This window comes from Stenella coeruleoalba (assembly GCF_951394435.1).
Source record: "Stenella coeruleoalba genome assembly, chromosome: 16".
Lineage (NCBI taxonomy): Eukaryota > Metazoa > Chordata > Mammalia > Artiodactyla > Delphinidae > Stenella > Stenella coeruleoalba.
Window position 1 is genome coordinate 17,412,768 of NC_137162.1, and position 15,407 is coordinate 17,428,174.

Consider the following 15,407-nt stretch of genomic DNA (forward strand, 5'->3'; position numbering starts at 1 on the left):
GGTGCAGCCACTATGGAAAACAGTATGGAGGGTCCTTAAGAAACTAAAAATAGAGCTACCATATGATCCTGCAATCCCACTCCTGGGCATATACCTAGAGAAAAACATGGTCTGAAAGGATACATGCACCCCAACTTTCACTGCAGCACTGTTTACAATAGCCAAGACATGGAAGCAACCTAAATGTCCATCGACAGAGGAATGGATGAAGTAGTGTGGAACATATATATATATAATGGAATATTACTCAGCCATAAAAAGAATGAAATAATGCCATTTGCAGCTACATGGATGGACCTAGAGATTGTCACACTGAGTGACATCAGATAGAGAAAGAGAAATATCGTATGATATCGCTTATATGCGGAATCTAAAAAAAATGATACAAATGAATTTATTTACAAAACAGAAACAGACTCACAGACTTAGAGAATGAATTTATGGTTACTGGGGGGAAGGGAGGTGGGGAGGGATAGTTAGGGACTTTGGGATTGACATGTACACACTGCCGTATTTTAAATGAGTAACCAGCTGAAGACCTACTGTATAGCACAGGGAACTCTGCTTAATATTATGTAACAACCTAAATGGGAAAAGACTTTGAAAAAGAATAGATACATGTATATGTATAACTGAATCACTTTGCTGTACACCTGAAACTAACACAACATTGTTAACTACACTCCAGTATAAAATAAAAAGTTAAAAAAAAAAAGATGAGTTAACATAATTTAATAGATAAGAGCTTGGCCTCTACAGACTGGGTTCAAGTCCTAGCTCTGTCACTTGCTACCCAAGTAACCTTGCTCGAGTTTGCAAAAGCAAATGCAGCTTCTCAGCTCCCGTCCAGCCTTCAGGGTCAGTCTCTCACTTGTTTGGCCTCCTTCCAAGGCCCTGGGAGAGGCCCTAGAAATATGTTCACTTGGTCAAATATTTTTTACAATTTGTAAACATAAGACATATTAACTGCAATCCTTTAGGATGACCGTCTCTTTCTACTCTGACTCTCCCTTGTGTTGGGTAGCACTGGAGTGGCCATGGGGAAAAGCTGAGTTAGGGATAATTTACTTTGGATGCAGTGGGGTACGCTTACATGTTACACAGTCATTTCCATGTTTGGGCAGGTTATTGCTAGCTGTCCTGGGCTGGAAATGGCCAACTCATCTAGTGTTGGGACATGAAGGGCCAGGGCCAGAGGTCATACTGTCATATGAACATGCCTTAGAGCAACCGGCTCCAGAGGCATATGGGAGGTACAGAAAGAAATGCACGGAGCCAGAGCTAAGTGTGTGGAAAAAATTCCAAATCTCACAGCTCCATATCTGGGAAAAAAGTGAGATGTTTCTATTTGACGACGATCTTAAAAACTTACATGATTATTACTAATGTTGAACTATGAAGCAAAAAAGAAGCTTTAAATATACTCTCCATAATTAAAAAAAAGTTTGCTCAACCACGTTAGAGGAAAGACTGAGCATCCTCTGTTCTCGTCATAGAAAATGATATTATGAAATACTTGTTAGATGAAGAAATGACCAAAGAATATGCAGCCAAAAATATAGGGGGAAAAAGTATTAAATGTATGTCAAGTGGTTAATAATAAAACTATGTGATTTTTCTGAACTTTGAGGTGTCTGTAGTATTTAACTCCCTTTAAAATTTTGTTGTACTTTCTTTTCTTAACCTAAACAAATATTAACTAATTTTGAATTTAACCTCCCCTCATCAAAGTATCCCCAAATTTGGATTCCACAAAACTTGGATCTGCCCCTGGATGTCTCAGAGTTTCCTGTGAGGATGAAATGAGATGAGTTATGTAAAGTGGCAGCCTCTGCAAGGTAGCTGGCTTGTAGTAAGAATTCCACTATGTATATATTTTATAATCGAGACAGCTTCCCTGTCTTGATTCTCGATCTGATATACATATGCTTGTGGCAGGAGCGTGGAGGCTGAATTGGAAGGGGCTGAGAACTGAGGCAGGGAAGCCAATTCTGAGTCTAAGCTAATGATCTAGACAAGAGAAGATGCGACCTGGATTTTGGTTTCCTCTTGTAATGTGCAATGGATATCTGTCTCTCTGCTCTGAGGCTAACCACAGAAAACTGTCACCTTTGAGGTTTGAAAATAACTGAATATCGGCAATGTCTTATGGTTTAAATATCTGGAATATAAAAAACTCAAACCAACAAGAGAAAAGTGCATTTTTTCTCCAGAAGCATGTCATCTCTCTTCCTCTCACAGGGCAGCTCCCAATATTTCATGTGGATTTCTTCAAGGTACTGTGCACTTGGTCTTGTAAACTTCTCCTGAGGTGGAACGGGAACTTCATTTGTATTTGTAAAATATTAATTCTTAAGCTTGTGCTGGGAAGAGGGGTGTTCATTTATTATGAAGGGTGTTCACTTATTATGTCCTATTTTTAATTTCTGAAATATTTGATTAAAATGTATATAACAGAAGTATTTATCCTTTAATTTTAAAGGGTACTCTCTTGAGAGAGAAAATTGAGAGGCAGCAGAAACTTCTCTGACTGGTCCTTTGTGGTGGGAAATTCGTCAGCCTTAGGTTTACCATGCTGAGTTGAAAGCCAAACCTCAGGAGATCCGAACTTTCCACAAGCAGAGAGAGTTGAGAGTGAAAAATCTCATGAGTACGTCTAACTGGGCTCTGGCTAGCTGGGGCGGAAGTGACATGGCTCAGACACATGCATTGAGGATGTTGTTGTTAATAGTTAATGGTTACTGAGTATTGACAGCTTTCAAGGGGAAGCCACATGGCAGGACAGATTAGCCCCAGTCCTTTGCCCAAGCATACAGCCAGCCAGAAGATGGATGGCAATCCTTTTGTTGCAAATACTTATGCATGACTGAATGAAATAATGAAATAAACAAAAAGATGTCTAAGAGAGACATCTGTGGTAAGTAGTAAACATTTCCAGGCTGGCGAGTTTCATCTTATGTAAGAGTTAATGTGAAGGAAGATGATTTATAATGGGTCTGCACATTGTTTCAGAGGGACATTCATGGATTTGATGGTGGGATGGTAAATTTAACCTCTGAATCCTAATAATGTTCTGTTTTCCAGATGAGCTCAAGGCTTGTCATATTCTAGACCTGGAAAGCATAAATGGCATTATCTTTGTATATACAAATAAAAATCAATTCATTTTCCAAATGTTTAACTCATTCAGGAAGAGTCACACACACCACACACACACACACACACACACAAATAGATTCCAGCTAAATCAACAATGTTAGCAAAGCTCTTTTTGCTTATCAAATCAGGATATATTAAGTTCAATAAAGGTGCTTGACTTATAAATCTACAAATAACCAGTTATTTTCCTAAGCATCATTTTGATTTATCATCTGAAGTAACATTTCCTGTTCCTTATAGTGGCTTTTTGTTAACTTTCCCCTTAAATAGAAGGAAGTAGTACATCTTTAAATAAAAATATCTCAATAAACTATATCCTCTTGACTATAAAAGGACTATATTTTCTTCCTATGAAAATGATAATAGAACAGAAATGCTGACCAGAAACCTTTTCTCCGTGATATTTTTGGACAAAACACCAGAGGCTGTATTTTCTTACAGACTTGACATCCTGAAAGGAGACCTGAACTAGAGATAAACTAGAGATAAACACTAGAGATAAACCTATTGTCATTCAATGCAAACCATTTAGCACCTCTACTCCTGGAATATTTCGAGCTACTCGTGGAATCATCTTCTCAAATCCACCAGTCTACTTCACCATACTGGAAGGACAAAAACAGTGTTGGGTTTCTCATGCTCTACAAATACAGCCGTATCTCAAAGCCAAGTTTCAGGCTGCCCCAACTCATGTCCCCTAGCAACTCTGCTAATCTGACCTGGCTATGAAGGCTAGGAAGCTGGGTTCCCTATCAGTCTGTTTACTTAACACATGTCACATCTAAAATAAGGATTGCTTTAGCTGAAAAAGCAAGTCATTTATAAGTGTGCATTTATAAGGGCAAAAGTCAAGGCAACTGAGCAAACCACTTGTCAACTTATTTAGAGGAAATTGTGTAATCAACTTAACATACCAGTTAGCCTTTACCTGCAAGGTCAAGCTCAGAGTTCCTGTATATCACCACACTGGCCTATTAATCACTCCGCAGGAAATTCCACATTTTTCTTTAGATTAAACTATAGAAAGTGGAGTGAGAACAGAATCGAGAGGATTTCCTGTTTGTTTCTTTGTTTCCTCTGACTTGGTTGATGTTTCATGATTTACATTTTTTTTTTGACTTGCTTGCTACAGAATTTAAAATAGGTTCCAAATGATAGATTTCAATACGCATCGCTAAAGGGAGCTGTATTGCACAAGGGTAGATCTAGGTATTTGATGGCTGGGTGCCAACTTACTGCTGTAGATTCCAAGTGGAGATAGAAAGCATTGACATTGTTGAACAAGTAACAGATATTTCATTCCAGGGGGGGGGAAAAGGACATAAGCTACTAAATTTAAAACCATTTCCCCTTCTTTTCATGTTGCCAAAAAAGTCCAGATATGTGGTTTTTGAAGACTTCCTAATTTGAGGCATGATTCTCTAAAAAAAAAAAATCACCTTGAAATATCTTTAAAATTTTTTACCTGAAACTGTCTTTATTTTGCCTTCATTTTTAAACAGCTTAATTGAGGTATAATTCATATACCATGCCATTTACCCATTTAAGGTTTAAAATTCAATGGTTTTTAGTATATTCACCAAGTTGTACAACCATCATCACAATCAACTTTAGAAAATTTTCATCACTCCAAAGAGAAAACCCATTCCCATTAGCAGTCACCCTCCATTTTCCCTCAACCCCTCCAGCTCTAGGCAACCACTAATCTACTTTCTATCTCTACAGATCTGCCTATTCGGGACATTTCATACAAATGGATTCATACACTACACAGTCTTTTGAGTCTGGTTTCTTTCACTGAGCATGTTTTCAAGGTTCATCCAGGTTGTATTAGTATTTCATTCCTTTTTATGGCCAAATAATAAAATGCCATTTTATTTATCCATTCATCAGTTGATGGACATCGGGTTGTTTCTGCTGTTTGACTATTATGAATAATGCTGCTCTGAACATACATGTGCAAGTTTTTATGTGAACCTATATTGTCATTCCTCTTGGATACATATACCGAGGAGTGGAAATGCTGGTTTGTATGGCAGCTCCATGTTGAACACTGTAAGGAACTGTCCAACTGTTTGACAAAGTGGCTATGCCATTTTACTTTCTCATAAACAGCGGGTGAGGGTTTTGATATCTCCACATCTTTGTCGACACTTGTTATTGTCTGTCTTTTTTATTTTAGCCATTCTACTGGGTGTGAAGTAGTATCTCACTGTGGTTCAAATATTTTAAAGGAAATGTTCACAAGGGATTTCTGTATTGTTTTCCCCTGGCCAGGACTATGAACGCCAACTGCTGTATGACTGTGGTATCCGGTGCAGCAGACAAGATGGAAGGAAGTGCTGGAAACTTAGATAAAGTACACAAGAAGTTAGCTCAGAGACTTGGGATGGTCAGGGTCTTATCTTGAGTCTACAATGTTCTGAATTTGTAGACAATTAAAAACATAAAATGACTAAACCATTTGCAAAGGCCATTCAAAGCCGCAACTTCTTTTGTTGTTGTTTGGTATTTTCTTTGCCTGATTTACTTTAGAAGGACAAATTCAGTCTTAACTGCAATGTGTAATTTAAAAAAATGATTAATTTTGCTTCTGAAGAGCCATTTGTAGCTACTGTTCTATTTGAGTAGCTTCCATGCTTATGTTTCCACTTTCTGGGGGGCTTGGACCCAGCAACCAGAAAGATAATCCTCTTTTGTGGACATTCCCACAGTTAACTCCACACACATCTGGATGGCAGTTCAATAGTCCACTGTTATTCAAACAATTTGTAATCACACATACTGTGTGTCAGCTAACAAGCCAGGGTGTATAGCTTTTCAGTATTCCATAGCACGCAGCACGCACAATTTACAAATAAAATAAAAATCTACAGCAAAGACAACAGCACATTCTTCATTGAATAACCGAGTAAAAAGAGTGTCTCTGTTGAAAGACAAGACACCACTTGTTATTTTGACGGTCAGTGAAAAGAGGTATAGAAAACCATATTTCATCTGTTAAGACTTTTAACATGGGAAAGTTCCAAATCTGTGGCGTTGCAGAATCTGGGGCCATATGTTTCTTTAAGCTGAGCTCGAATCAGAGGTGGCCAAATAACCACCAGCAGTACGAAACGCACCTGACAAAATTCTCCAGGCTCATCCCTCCAAGTCATGGTAGATGGGGGAGAATGGGAAGGACGGACGTCTCACCATCGTCAACTGTTTTTCTCATTACTTTCAGCTGGGAGGATGTTGGGAGGGAGAAGTCGAGTTCAACTCCCCAAGTGGCTAACAGTTTTGGAAACAAGGGGTTTGATAAGACCAGAGGAAGTGAACTCGAGCTTGTCCTGAGAAAAAAGGGCTGGGGACAGGCACTCCGCATATACAGCCATCGAGACCCCAGACAAGCCATTAAGATGACAAGGTGGCAGAAATAGCATGCCAATGACCAGTCATTGTGGGATAGGGAGGTGTTGGGAAATGCAACCAGAGGCGCAGCTGTGCAACATTCCACCTGCCCCGCCTGACTGGCAGCATGGTGGCCCCTGACCCTGGGGGGCTGCGTGCATCACTGGGAATCCGGAGCCATTCAGAGCAAGTTAAGGTCTTGGAACACGTTGAGGCCTCACTGTGGGATCACTCAGCTAGGTCACTGCTTAAGTCCATAGGACTCAGGGACCAGATGACAAAGTATTTCTTACCCATGAGGGGTTTTCCCCCAGGGTTTCCCCACTGGCTTTTAGCCCGCAATGTGATAACTTGACTCCTAGGCTTTGCTGAAAGCTCCTTAATAGAGGACAGCCCCAAGTCCAAGGTAAATACAGTTCTGTCATCTTGTAAACTCAACAGCCTTGTAAGAAAATAACCATTAAGATCCAGGTGGCTCAAGAGAGGAAGAAACTGTCACTGTTTAATCAGGTTGTATTGGGGAGAAAAGATGAGTTTCACATAGAACTCTGCATGTCTTTATTACTCTCCACCCAAATAATATTAATTCCTTTAATATTTCAGGTGTCTAGTCATTTTTTCCCAATATATCAGGCATTCACTGAGGACCTATTTCGTGCCAGGAAGGGCACTGTATTCCGGAGATATAAAGAAAAAGGAAACACAATGCCTGCCCTCAAGGATCTCACAGCCTCAGAGGAGAGCCACTTCGACACCGTATAATTTATACCATGAACTGAAGGGGAGACAGAAGTCAGCGAGGAGGCCCAGAGGGAAGAATGGTTATTCCAAATGAGGGCTTGGGAGAGCTCCCAAGAGAAGCTAAGATTTAAGCTGAGCCTTGCCAGGTGAGTGAGCTCTACCCGGATGAAGGGAAGTGCAGGCAGAGAGAACATCCCGGATGCTCTGCCAGTGACCAGTGCACATTACTTGCGGCTTGACTGAGGCCTCCTGCGTAGGACAATGTATCAGCCTGGCTAGAAACCAGGTGAGAAATCTAAACTCCCTTCCCATGCTCCACTCTCAGCATTCTGTTCACCCCAGGAATTGGCAAGGGAAACAATTGGATTGTGGTGCAGTGACAAACCCAAACCTCATTAACCGACCAGAACATTCGTCTTGATCTCTGGACGTTGGTGGACTTGCAGGAGGGCCTCATGGCCATGCCTAGAGCTGCCCACCGGGGCACACACCTGCATCTTCCGCTCTCTCCTTCACACCAGCTGGAAGGCAACAATGCTATGGCTCAGGCGTCAAACCAACAATAAATAGGAAAAGCAAAAAGAACTGCAAGAAAAATGACTCAGCAACAGAAAATCATCAATTTATAAAAAAAAAATTTTTTTTTGATCTCCTAAAGTATGTCCTGAAAGGAAAGGCAGCCACAGACAGCTTTAATTTGCCAGATCACTGTAGGTCTCAGTGACCTTGACAGTCATCTTCACATGGATGGAGTGCTCTTGTTCTATTTTGGAGGTACTACTGCGTTTCACACGCAGAAGCTTTGCCCTAAGATCACAGAGTTGGATTGAGACCTTACAGGCCATCCCTGCCACCTCCTGGGAATGCAGGCTCCTCGCTCACAATGTACCTAAAATACTGCATGCCCTGTCCCAGGCATCCCAGGGAACAGAAGATGGGGAAGAGACTTTCAGAATTCAGCCTTATTATTTTGCCAAGGACATCTTCTTTCAGTTCAAAATCATTTTTTAGTTATCTCCTTATGGGACAAAATGAATAATCCAAATCTCATTGGAATTTCTCCCTTTAAAAATAATTGTCAACTATTGAGCAGGCTTCTCCTTTGATCATTACAGAACCACAGAGCTTCGGGGTAGTAAGAGCCCAGACAAGTCATCTAGAACGACAGCACATTTGATGCCTATATCCCCTGTGATAAGCACCCTTGCTAAGTAGCCAGGTACTTTGTATATAAATCCTTCCGCCAACATCATCTCACTACTAATTTTCCATTCAGGGCAGCTCTCTCAGTGAGAAAGTGTGTTCATTTTAAGCCACATATGCATTCTAGTAATTTCCACCCACTGGTCCTGGGTCAAGCCTTTGGGGCCACAGAGATAGGTCTAATGATTCTTCTACAGAACAGTCCTTGTGAAAGCTGAAGAGTATTTGCTGTGTAGTATTTCTCACCATCTCTGACCACTGAATGCACCCCAGTTTGCAAAGAAGTCTCTAATTTTGGAATCCAGAAGAGGTTTTGGTTTCTTATCAAAGAAGATGCTTTTAGAATCATGTCCTTCCTAGCATTCAATTTCTGTCTTCACTCTGCTGCTTGTTCCAACCAACGTAACTATTCCTTCATTCATCCCTCTAATCTAGCCATCCATCCATCTACCTACCCACCCATCTATCCATTCACCTGAACACCCATCCATCCATCCATCCGGTACTTACTGAGAACTTACCACGTGCAAGGCACTAGTCCAGGGACCAGGGTTAGAGTAGAGAACAAGATAAACAAGGTGTCTGTCCTTGTATAGCTTACATCTCACAATTATCAAGTAAATAAACAAAGAAAGAGAATAAAGTACAAGATATCAGGTAAGGTGGACAGGGAAAGCCTTTTTGAAGACTGACATTAAACTGAAACCTGAAGGAAAAGAAGGAGCCGGCCAAGTGAAGATTTAGAGGAAGAACATTCCAGGAACAGAGCGACAGGGGCAGAGACTGAACAAGAGTGAATGTAGGTCAGCTGGGAGAGAAAGAACAGTAGGAGATGGAGTCTGAGAGGTATGGAAGCATCAGAATGTGTGTGTGTGTGTGTGTGTGTGTGTGTGTGTGTGTGTGTGTGTGTGTGTGTGTGTGTGTGTGTGTGTGTGTGTTTAAACCACCACTCAGAATGGAGTCATTTGTAAATTCGGCTTTACCTGCTTGTAGCAATAGCAAATCAAATTAGTTGTTCCCTGTCTCTCTGTGGCCCACAAATATGTTGCTTTTCTCCAGAATTTCAATTAGAAAGGTCTTGCATTATATCAGTGGAGTGCTATAGGGGACTCAGTGACCAGACCGGCAGATATTAATTTCAACTGAGTTGCAGGATTCCTGAGCAGTCAAGGAAGGACAGGGTACTTAATCCAAAGCCAACTCACATTAACTCAAGAACAGACTTTGTGTGTTCTAACCCATTACACCTCCTCCGCTAGTTTTTAAAAGCTTTATTTATGAAGCCCATATTGAAAATTAAATGTTTATTACCATTTTTTGAAGGTGAGGTATAGAACTTGGCAAAGTATTGATTAATAACTTGTGGACGGCTGGTGTAAGGAAATCAGTTTGAACCCTGCTGTAAACAACGCATCAGCAGAGGGTTTGAGCTATTTGCAGCTTCAGAGCTCGCCAATTTGTAATTAGTTGCAGATTTTCAGTTACTTCTCGGCAAACAAAATTGTTTTATTTGCATCGTTTACTTGGCATTTAATTTAAAAAGAATCCAATTGATTATTCTTAAAGACAATGAATTTGGAGGGCTGGGATAAAATAAATAGATAAATGTTTGAGTAGCCCTACATCTGTATTTTTGTTTTGAGAGATATCAGGGTACAGAACTTGGCCTAAATTCAATCCGCTCGATCACACAATCCCAAAATGCATCCTGTGCAATTTGTCAAAAAGAAGATTTTTGGCAACTGCGTATAAAACTCTTGAGGTTTGTAATGAAGAACATAATCTGAAGAGGAAAATAAAAAGCAAAGTTGCATTTTCTGCTAATTGAACCTGGTAAACCATTGTGAGTAACTGTGAATTCAATAGAAGACGAAAATCATTTAAAATGTTAGTCCGTGTTACTTTCATCAGACTGGTTTCTCTCCCTCTGGCTCCTTACAGGCCCATAGTTTTTTCTCTGGAGAAGGAAAAGCCATGGGATTAGAAAGGAGGAATTCATTCTGACTCCCCGATCAGGGAAGGTGAGAAGGTTAAACGCAAGAGAGGGAGAAGGAGGGATGGATTCCTGCAGTGGGAAGCAGGGGTGGGATGGTGGGAAGGAAGACATTTTAGGGAGGGAACGGGACACAGAAAGGCACAGCAGAGGGAGTGTGAGCCCTGGTCAGAGACCCACAGGCAGTCTAATGCGGTCGGATAGACGTGGTGTAGCAGGTAGGGATGGGACTGAGGGCAGTTGGAGGGGAGAACAGATTGCAGACAGCCTGGGCCAGCAGGGGAAGGAGCTTGAACCCAGTTCGGAAGGTGGGGAGGAACCAGTCAAGAGTTGAGCTGGGCAGTGACAGGGTCAGGAGGGTCTGTGCTTGAGAAAGACCAGCTGGGGAATGAATGGTCTCTGAGAAGGGGCAGGAGATGTAAGAGCATTAAATGAGAAGGGACCTGAGGTATTTCAGATGTTCAATCGACAGAACCTAAAGAACACTCCTAAAGACTACAGGAGTGAGCGAAGACATGGGTCTATGCTGATTCTCAGGCTTCCTTAGAGGGTAACGCCATTATCCAAGGCACAGAACATGTGAAGAATAACTGTGATGGGGTAAGAATGATAAACACACATAAACCCCCAGAAAATGCCACAGTAAAACGCTATGGCAAACCTCAAAAACATTATTCTAAATGAAAGAAGCCAGTCATAAAAGATCACATATGGTAGGATTCTCTATATATGAAATACCCAGAGCAGGTAAATCCACAGAGACAGAGGACAGGGGGATGGGGAGTAACTACTTAATGGGTACAGGGACTTCTTTCTGAGCGATGAAAATGTTTGGAACTAGATAGAGGTGATGGTTGCAGAGCACTGTGAATATGCTGAATGACACTGAATGATGCTCTTGAAAATGGTTAATTTTATGTTCTGTGAATTCTACTTCATTTGAAAAAAAGACAAAAGGAAAACCAAACAAAACAAAAACAGAACCCCCCAAACACTATGGCAATCCACGGAACCTTATATTCCTGAGTTGCACATGCCCAGAACCTCCTCTTAAACCCAAAGAATATAAACACAGAGAGGGAGGGCATGCTAGTGCCCCCTCATCGAGGGAAATCGTCTCTTGGGCTCCCAGCAGATACCCTCCTTCCTACCTGTTATTATGTGCATTTTCCTCGGGGGGCCTGGGCTGCTGGCCTTGGGAATGTTTCATCTGCAAGAATCCTATTCCACGAAGGTGTATCCTCTACTTGGACCATCCGCCTTTACTATGTCAAACTCTGGCTGACCTGGTAATGTGAGTAGTCAATCTGTCATGTGGGGGACATTTTTGGGAGAGGGGGAAGAAGCAAAGCACACAGAGAGAGGAGCCTGTAGGTCAGGAAACAGTAAGGAAAACTTTCTGGCATTCATATTGGTCATCAGAAGCCCTGGGGGAATAAAGGGCTCCCTGAGGCTCAGAGCATCATTAGGAAGATTAATTAACATTTGTAAAGGCCACACACAATGTGAAAGGCCCAGTAATGGATCTCCAAAAGCTGGAGTCCTTGTTTTCCAGAAGGGTCATGAAACAAGGAGTGGAAAATATTCCCTAGAAGACAGAGCTGGATGACCTCGGCCCTGAGGAACACTGCAAAGAAACGACTGGGCTTGTCTGGGATTCTCTTCATTCTCGAGTCGTATCTGATCTGACAGATGTGGTGAGCAATTAAACCCTTGTCCATTCATAGTCTGAATGCTTGCACTGCGCAGAGAATGGGGCAGGAATAATGAGAGGCACAGCCCCTCTGGGACTATTCAGGAGGGCTCAAATTTGCATGGTCACATGAACCCGAAGGAAGTGGATTATGCTGGCCGGGCCAGGAAGTGGAGACCGCCAGAGCTTTCTGATTTGCATAAATCATAGGGCTGGAAGGCAGAGGGGCTTAAGGGCTCTCAAAGAAAGCCAGGTGTAGCTGCCTTTCCCCAAATTCAGTACATTTTTGTAGCTAGATGCCTACTGACAAAGGCTGTATAGGAAATTGAACTTGTGATGTCATTTGTTCCAAAGTTTTGTGAATATGTACCAGCAAGTTTCCCCAAAACATGATTTTTACAAGCAAAACTGCTACACAGCCTTTTAATGAATGGGTTCTTTTAATCACCTTGAAAAAAAGGTGATGTGGTAAGGGGTAATGCATTTTATTATGATTACCGCTGTCAAACAATTTCTAATTGTGTGACAAGGTGCTTAAGAATTGTTTATGAAAAAACAATTAATGCCTCTCAAAAAGGATTACATTCTTTTTAAGTTTCAAATGAAGGCCACCAATTAATTAATCCATTTACATAAAAATGTCTTGGATCAGCTACCTGCAAAGATAAAGGATGAAACCTATCCTCTAATTGGAAAAAGAAAAACTGCTATAAATATGTGGTAATAAACATAGAGAAGTACTGTACAAAAAGTAAACAGAAGTCATTAATTAAAAACTGAAATGTCAAAAATTTCATTTTATTCTAAGCAATACTAAAAATATTGGTGATGTCAGATACTTTATTGAATAACCTCTCTATAAATAGGGCTTTCCAGTTACACCGTTTTACTCAACTTTCTTATGGGAAGTAATGCAAAAATTACATAATGGTTTTAGATTGGATGTAAATCTCCCTTCAGTTTTTTCCTCCCATATAGCTGACTTCACGTTATCTCCCAGATTCACAGACATCAGTCAACAGAGCTTGATTAAGGCATTCAAACCTTTGCTCTCGTTGGTTCCGAGTCCTACACTTGATACAAACAGTCATTACAGACCCAGAATGGAACAAAGAAGGCAGATATTTACCAGTGAAAAACTGAAGTTGCTTAATCACTTTAATATATATAATCAAATGGAAATTATATATCACCCGGACTAATTATATATAATTTCTTGGCATTTGGTATAAATTATTCTGACTATATCAAGGAAAAAAATTAAAAAGATTCTTTTTTTTATAGCAGAATTTTCACTGTAATATACATCTCACGTGAAATCCCATCTTTCTAGTATCTCTTCTTAAGTCTTTGATGACTTAAGTTCATTTTCTCTAGTGTTTTCCAAGCTGAGGCTGAGCTGCCATTTTGCAGTTGGAATTGGTCTTTTCATGGTCACTTGCTGGATTTACTGACATAGTGGTTGAGTATAATGTTGAGAAGAAAAGTGGAAAAGAAAAGAGAGAGAAAAGAGGAGAGAATAAAAAGTGAGGAGATGAAGAAAAAGAGAGGGAAGAGAGAACGCGGAGGAAAGGGAGAGGGATGTTTAAGAAAATCCTAAAGGTGCAAGTTGCTGTCAATAGGAAGCAGAAATGCTCAGTCTCAGAGACTGATAAGAAATGAACTGCCAATGTCAACAGGTCACCTGTCACAGGGGCTCCACGTGTTGGTGGACTGGCAGGAAGTGACACCCAGGCATGCCTGCTCTGCACCAACCCTCACTCCAAATGATTTAAAAAGTACCTCTTACAGTCACTCTTCGGACTGACAGGTTCAAGCCGCAAGGTGACTATCCGCTGGCAGGGCCCAATCTCTGCTATACAAAGGTATGTGAGGGCAGGAATTATCAATAAACTCCGAGAGAAGCATTCTCATAAGTAGAAATAAAAAACTTAAGCTCTAGCAAAGTCTTGAAGGATGCAGAGAAACGAGGGTCACAGAATGGAGGAAACCTATGGTTTACCGGCGGCTATAATCTCTCTTCCTTACCAAGCCCATTTCCACCTTCAAAATAACCCAGCTAGTTCATGTGATCTTCTAAGGAGCTCAGTGCCATAGGTACAAATGGCTAGCGTTATTTTCATGCCGTGTTGCCAAGAAATATGTCAATGAGACCTGGGTCCAGAGGAATTAAATAACTCATACCAGGCGACGCTGCTGGGGAGAGATGTCCTGGTGCTGGGGTTCCTGGATTTGAGGTCAGGATGCCCAGCCTTGACCCTTGAACTTTCTGGGGAGTTTCGGGTTTGCTACCCACAAAGAAGGTTGACGGAACTCTCCAGAATCACAGCCAGGCATGACCCTTGGCAGTACCATCGCAGCCCCAAGAAGGTACAAGTCCCCTTTCCAAGTCTTTGTAGAGAGTATTTTACAGGTTACACCAAAGGTGTCCAGCCCACGATTAGCCGATTTTCAAATGGAGTGTGGACCTGTGTCTTAATTACTGCACGTCCCACCAATGACAACATACCACACCATAGGGGGTGCTGTTCCTCCACTGTTTGTGACTTGTTAGAGGGTATTTTTGTATCGATCCCTTGGACGTGTGCAGCAATCTGTGCTGTTTTTCCTGTTACTTCTGTTGTGTATTTTGGATTTTGTTTGTTTTGTTTTGGGCCGCACTGCGCAGTTTGCTGGATCTCAGTTCTAGGACTAGGGATCGAACCTGGGCTCCTGGCAGTGGAAGTGCAGAGTCCTAACCACTGGACCACCAAGGAGTTCCCCTGTTGTGTATTTTGAATACGCTCAATGTCATGGAGGGAAAGTCTTCCTAAGATCCTATACAGTGATAGAACCTCTTCAGTTGTAAAACCGAGACAGTTCCAATCTTTGGGGATTAAAGATAAGCACTTTGCTTGGTATAAAAAAAAAGTCCCACAATCAGTGGTAATTATCACAATTATTATCGCAGAAAAAGAAGTGTAAGTCGTTGTTTAAGGCTACAAGAACAGCTTTATTTTCGTATTTTTCTTCCCAGAGGTTTAAACTGTTCAGGTCTGTTTGCAGTCTTTTTGGTCTGTGCTGATAGCAACACGTTATTTAAAGAGTGTTAGGAAAGTTGATCCAAGAGAAACATACGCTTTGAGTCACTGACCTCTTTAAATGACACCTTTTTCATTAATTATTACCTTTCAGTGATAGTGCTGTGGCCAGTTTCTAGCCTCTCTGATGGCTTATGTGAGTTTG

At 41.2% G+C, this 15,407-nt stretch overlaps 1 protein-coding gene across 6 annotated transcripts in view; it reads right to left on the reverse strand.

The window, feature by feature from the left end:
* VTI1A (vesicle transport through interaction with t-SNAREs 1A) overlaps positions 1–15,407 on the reverse strand; it is a 365,759-nt gene that overhangs the window by 87,675 nt on the left and 262,677 nt on the right. Inside the window, exon 9 of one of the 6 annotated variants that reach the window (XM_079900313.1) lies at positions 2,860–3,113. The exons of the other annotated variants lie outside the window; for them this stretch is intronic. Coding sequence (XP_079756439.1) covers positions 3,101–3,113 — 13 coding nt within the window. The 3' untranslated portion in view covers positions 2,860–3,100. Of the gene's footprint in view, positions 1–2,859; positions 3,114–15,407 lie in introns of those variants that run through there. 6 annotated transcript variants of the gene reach the window in all.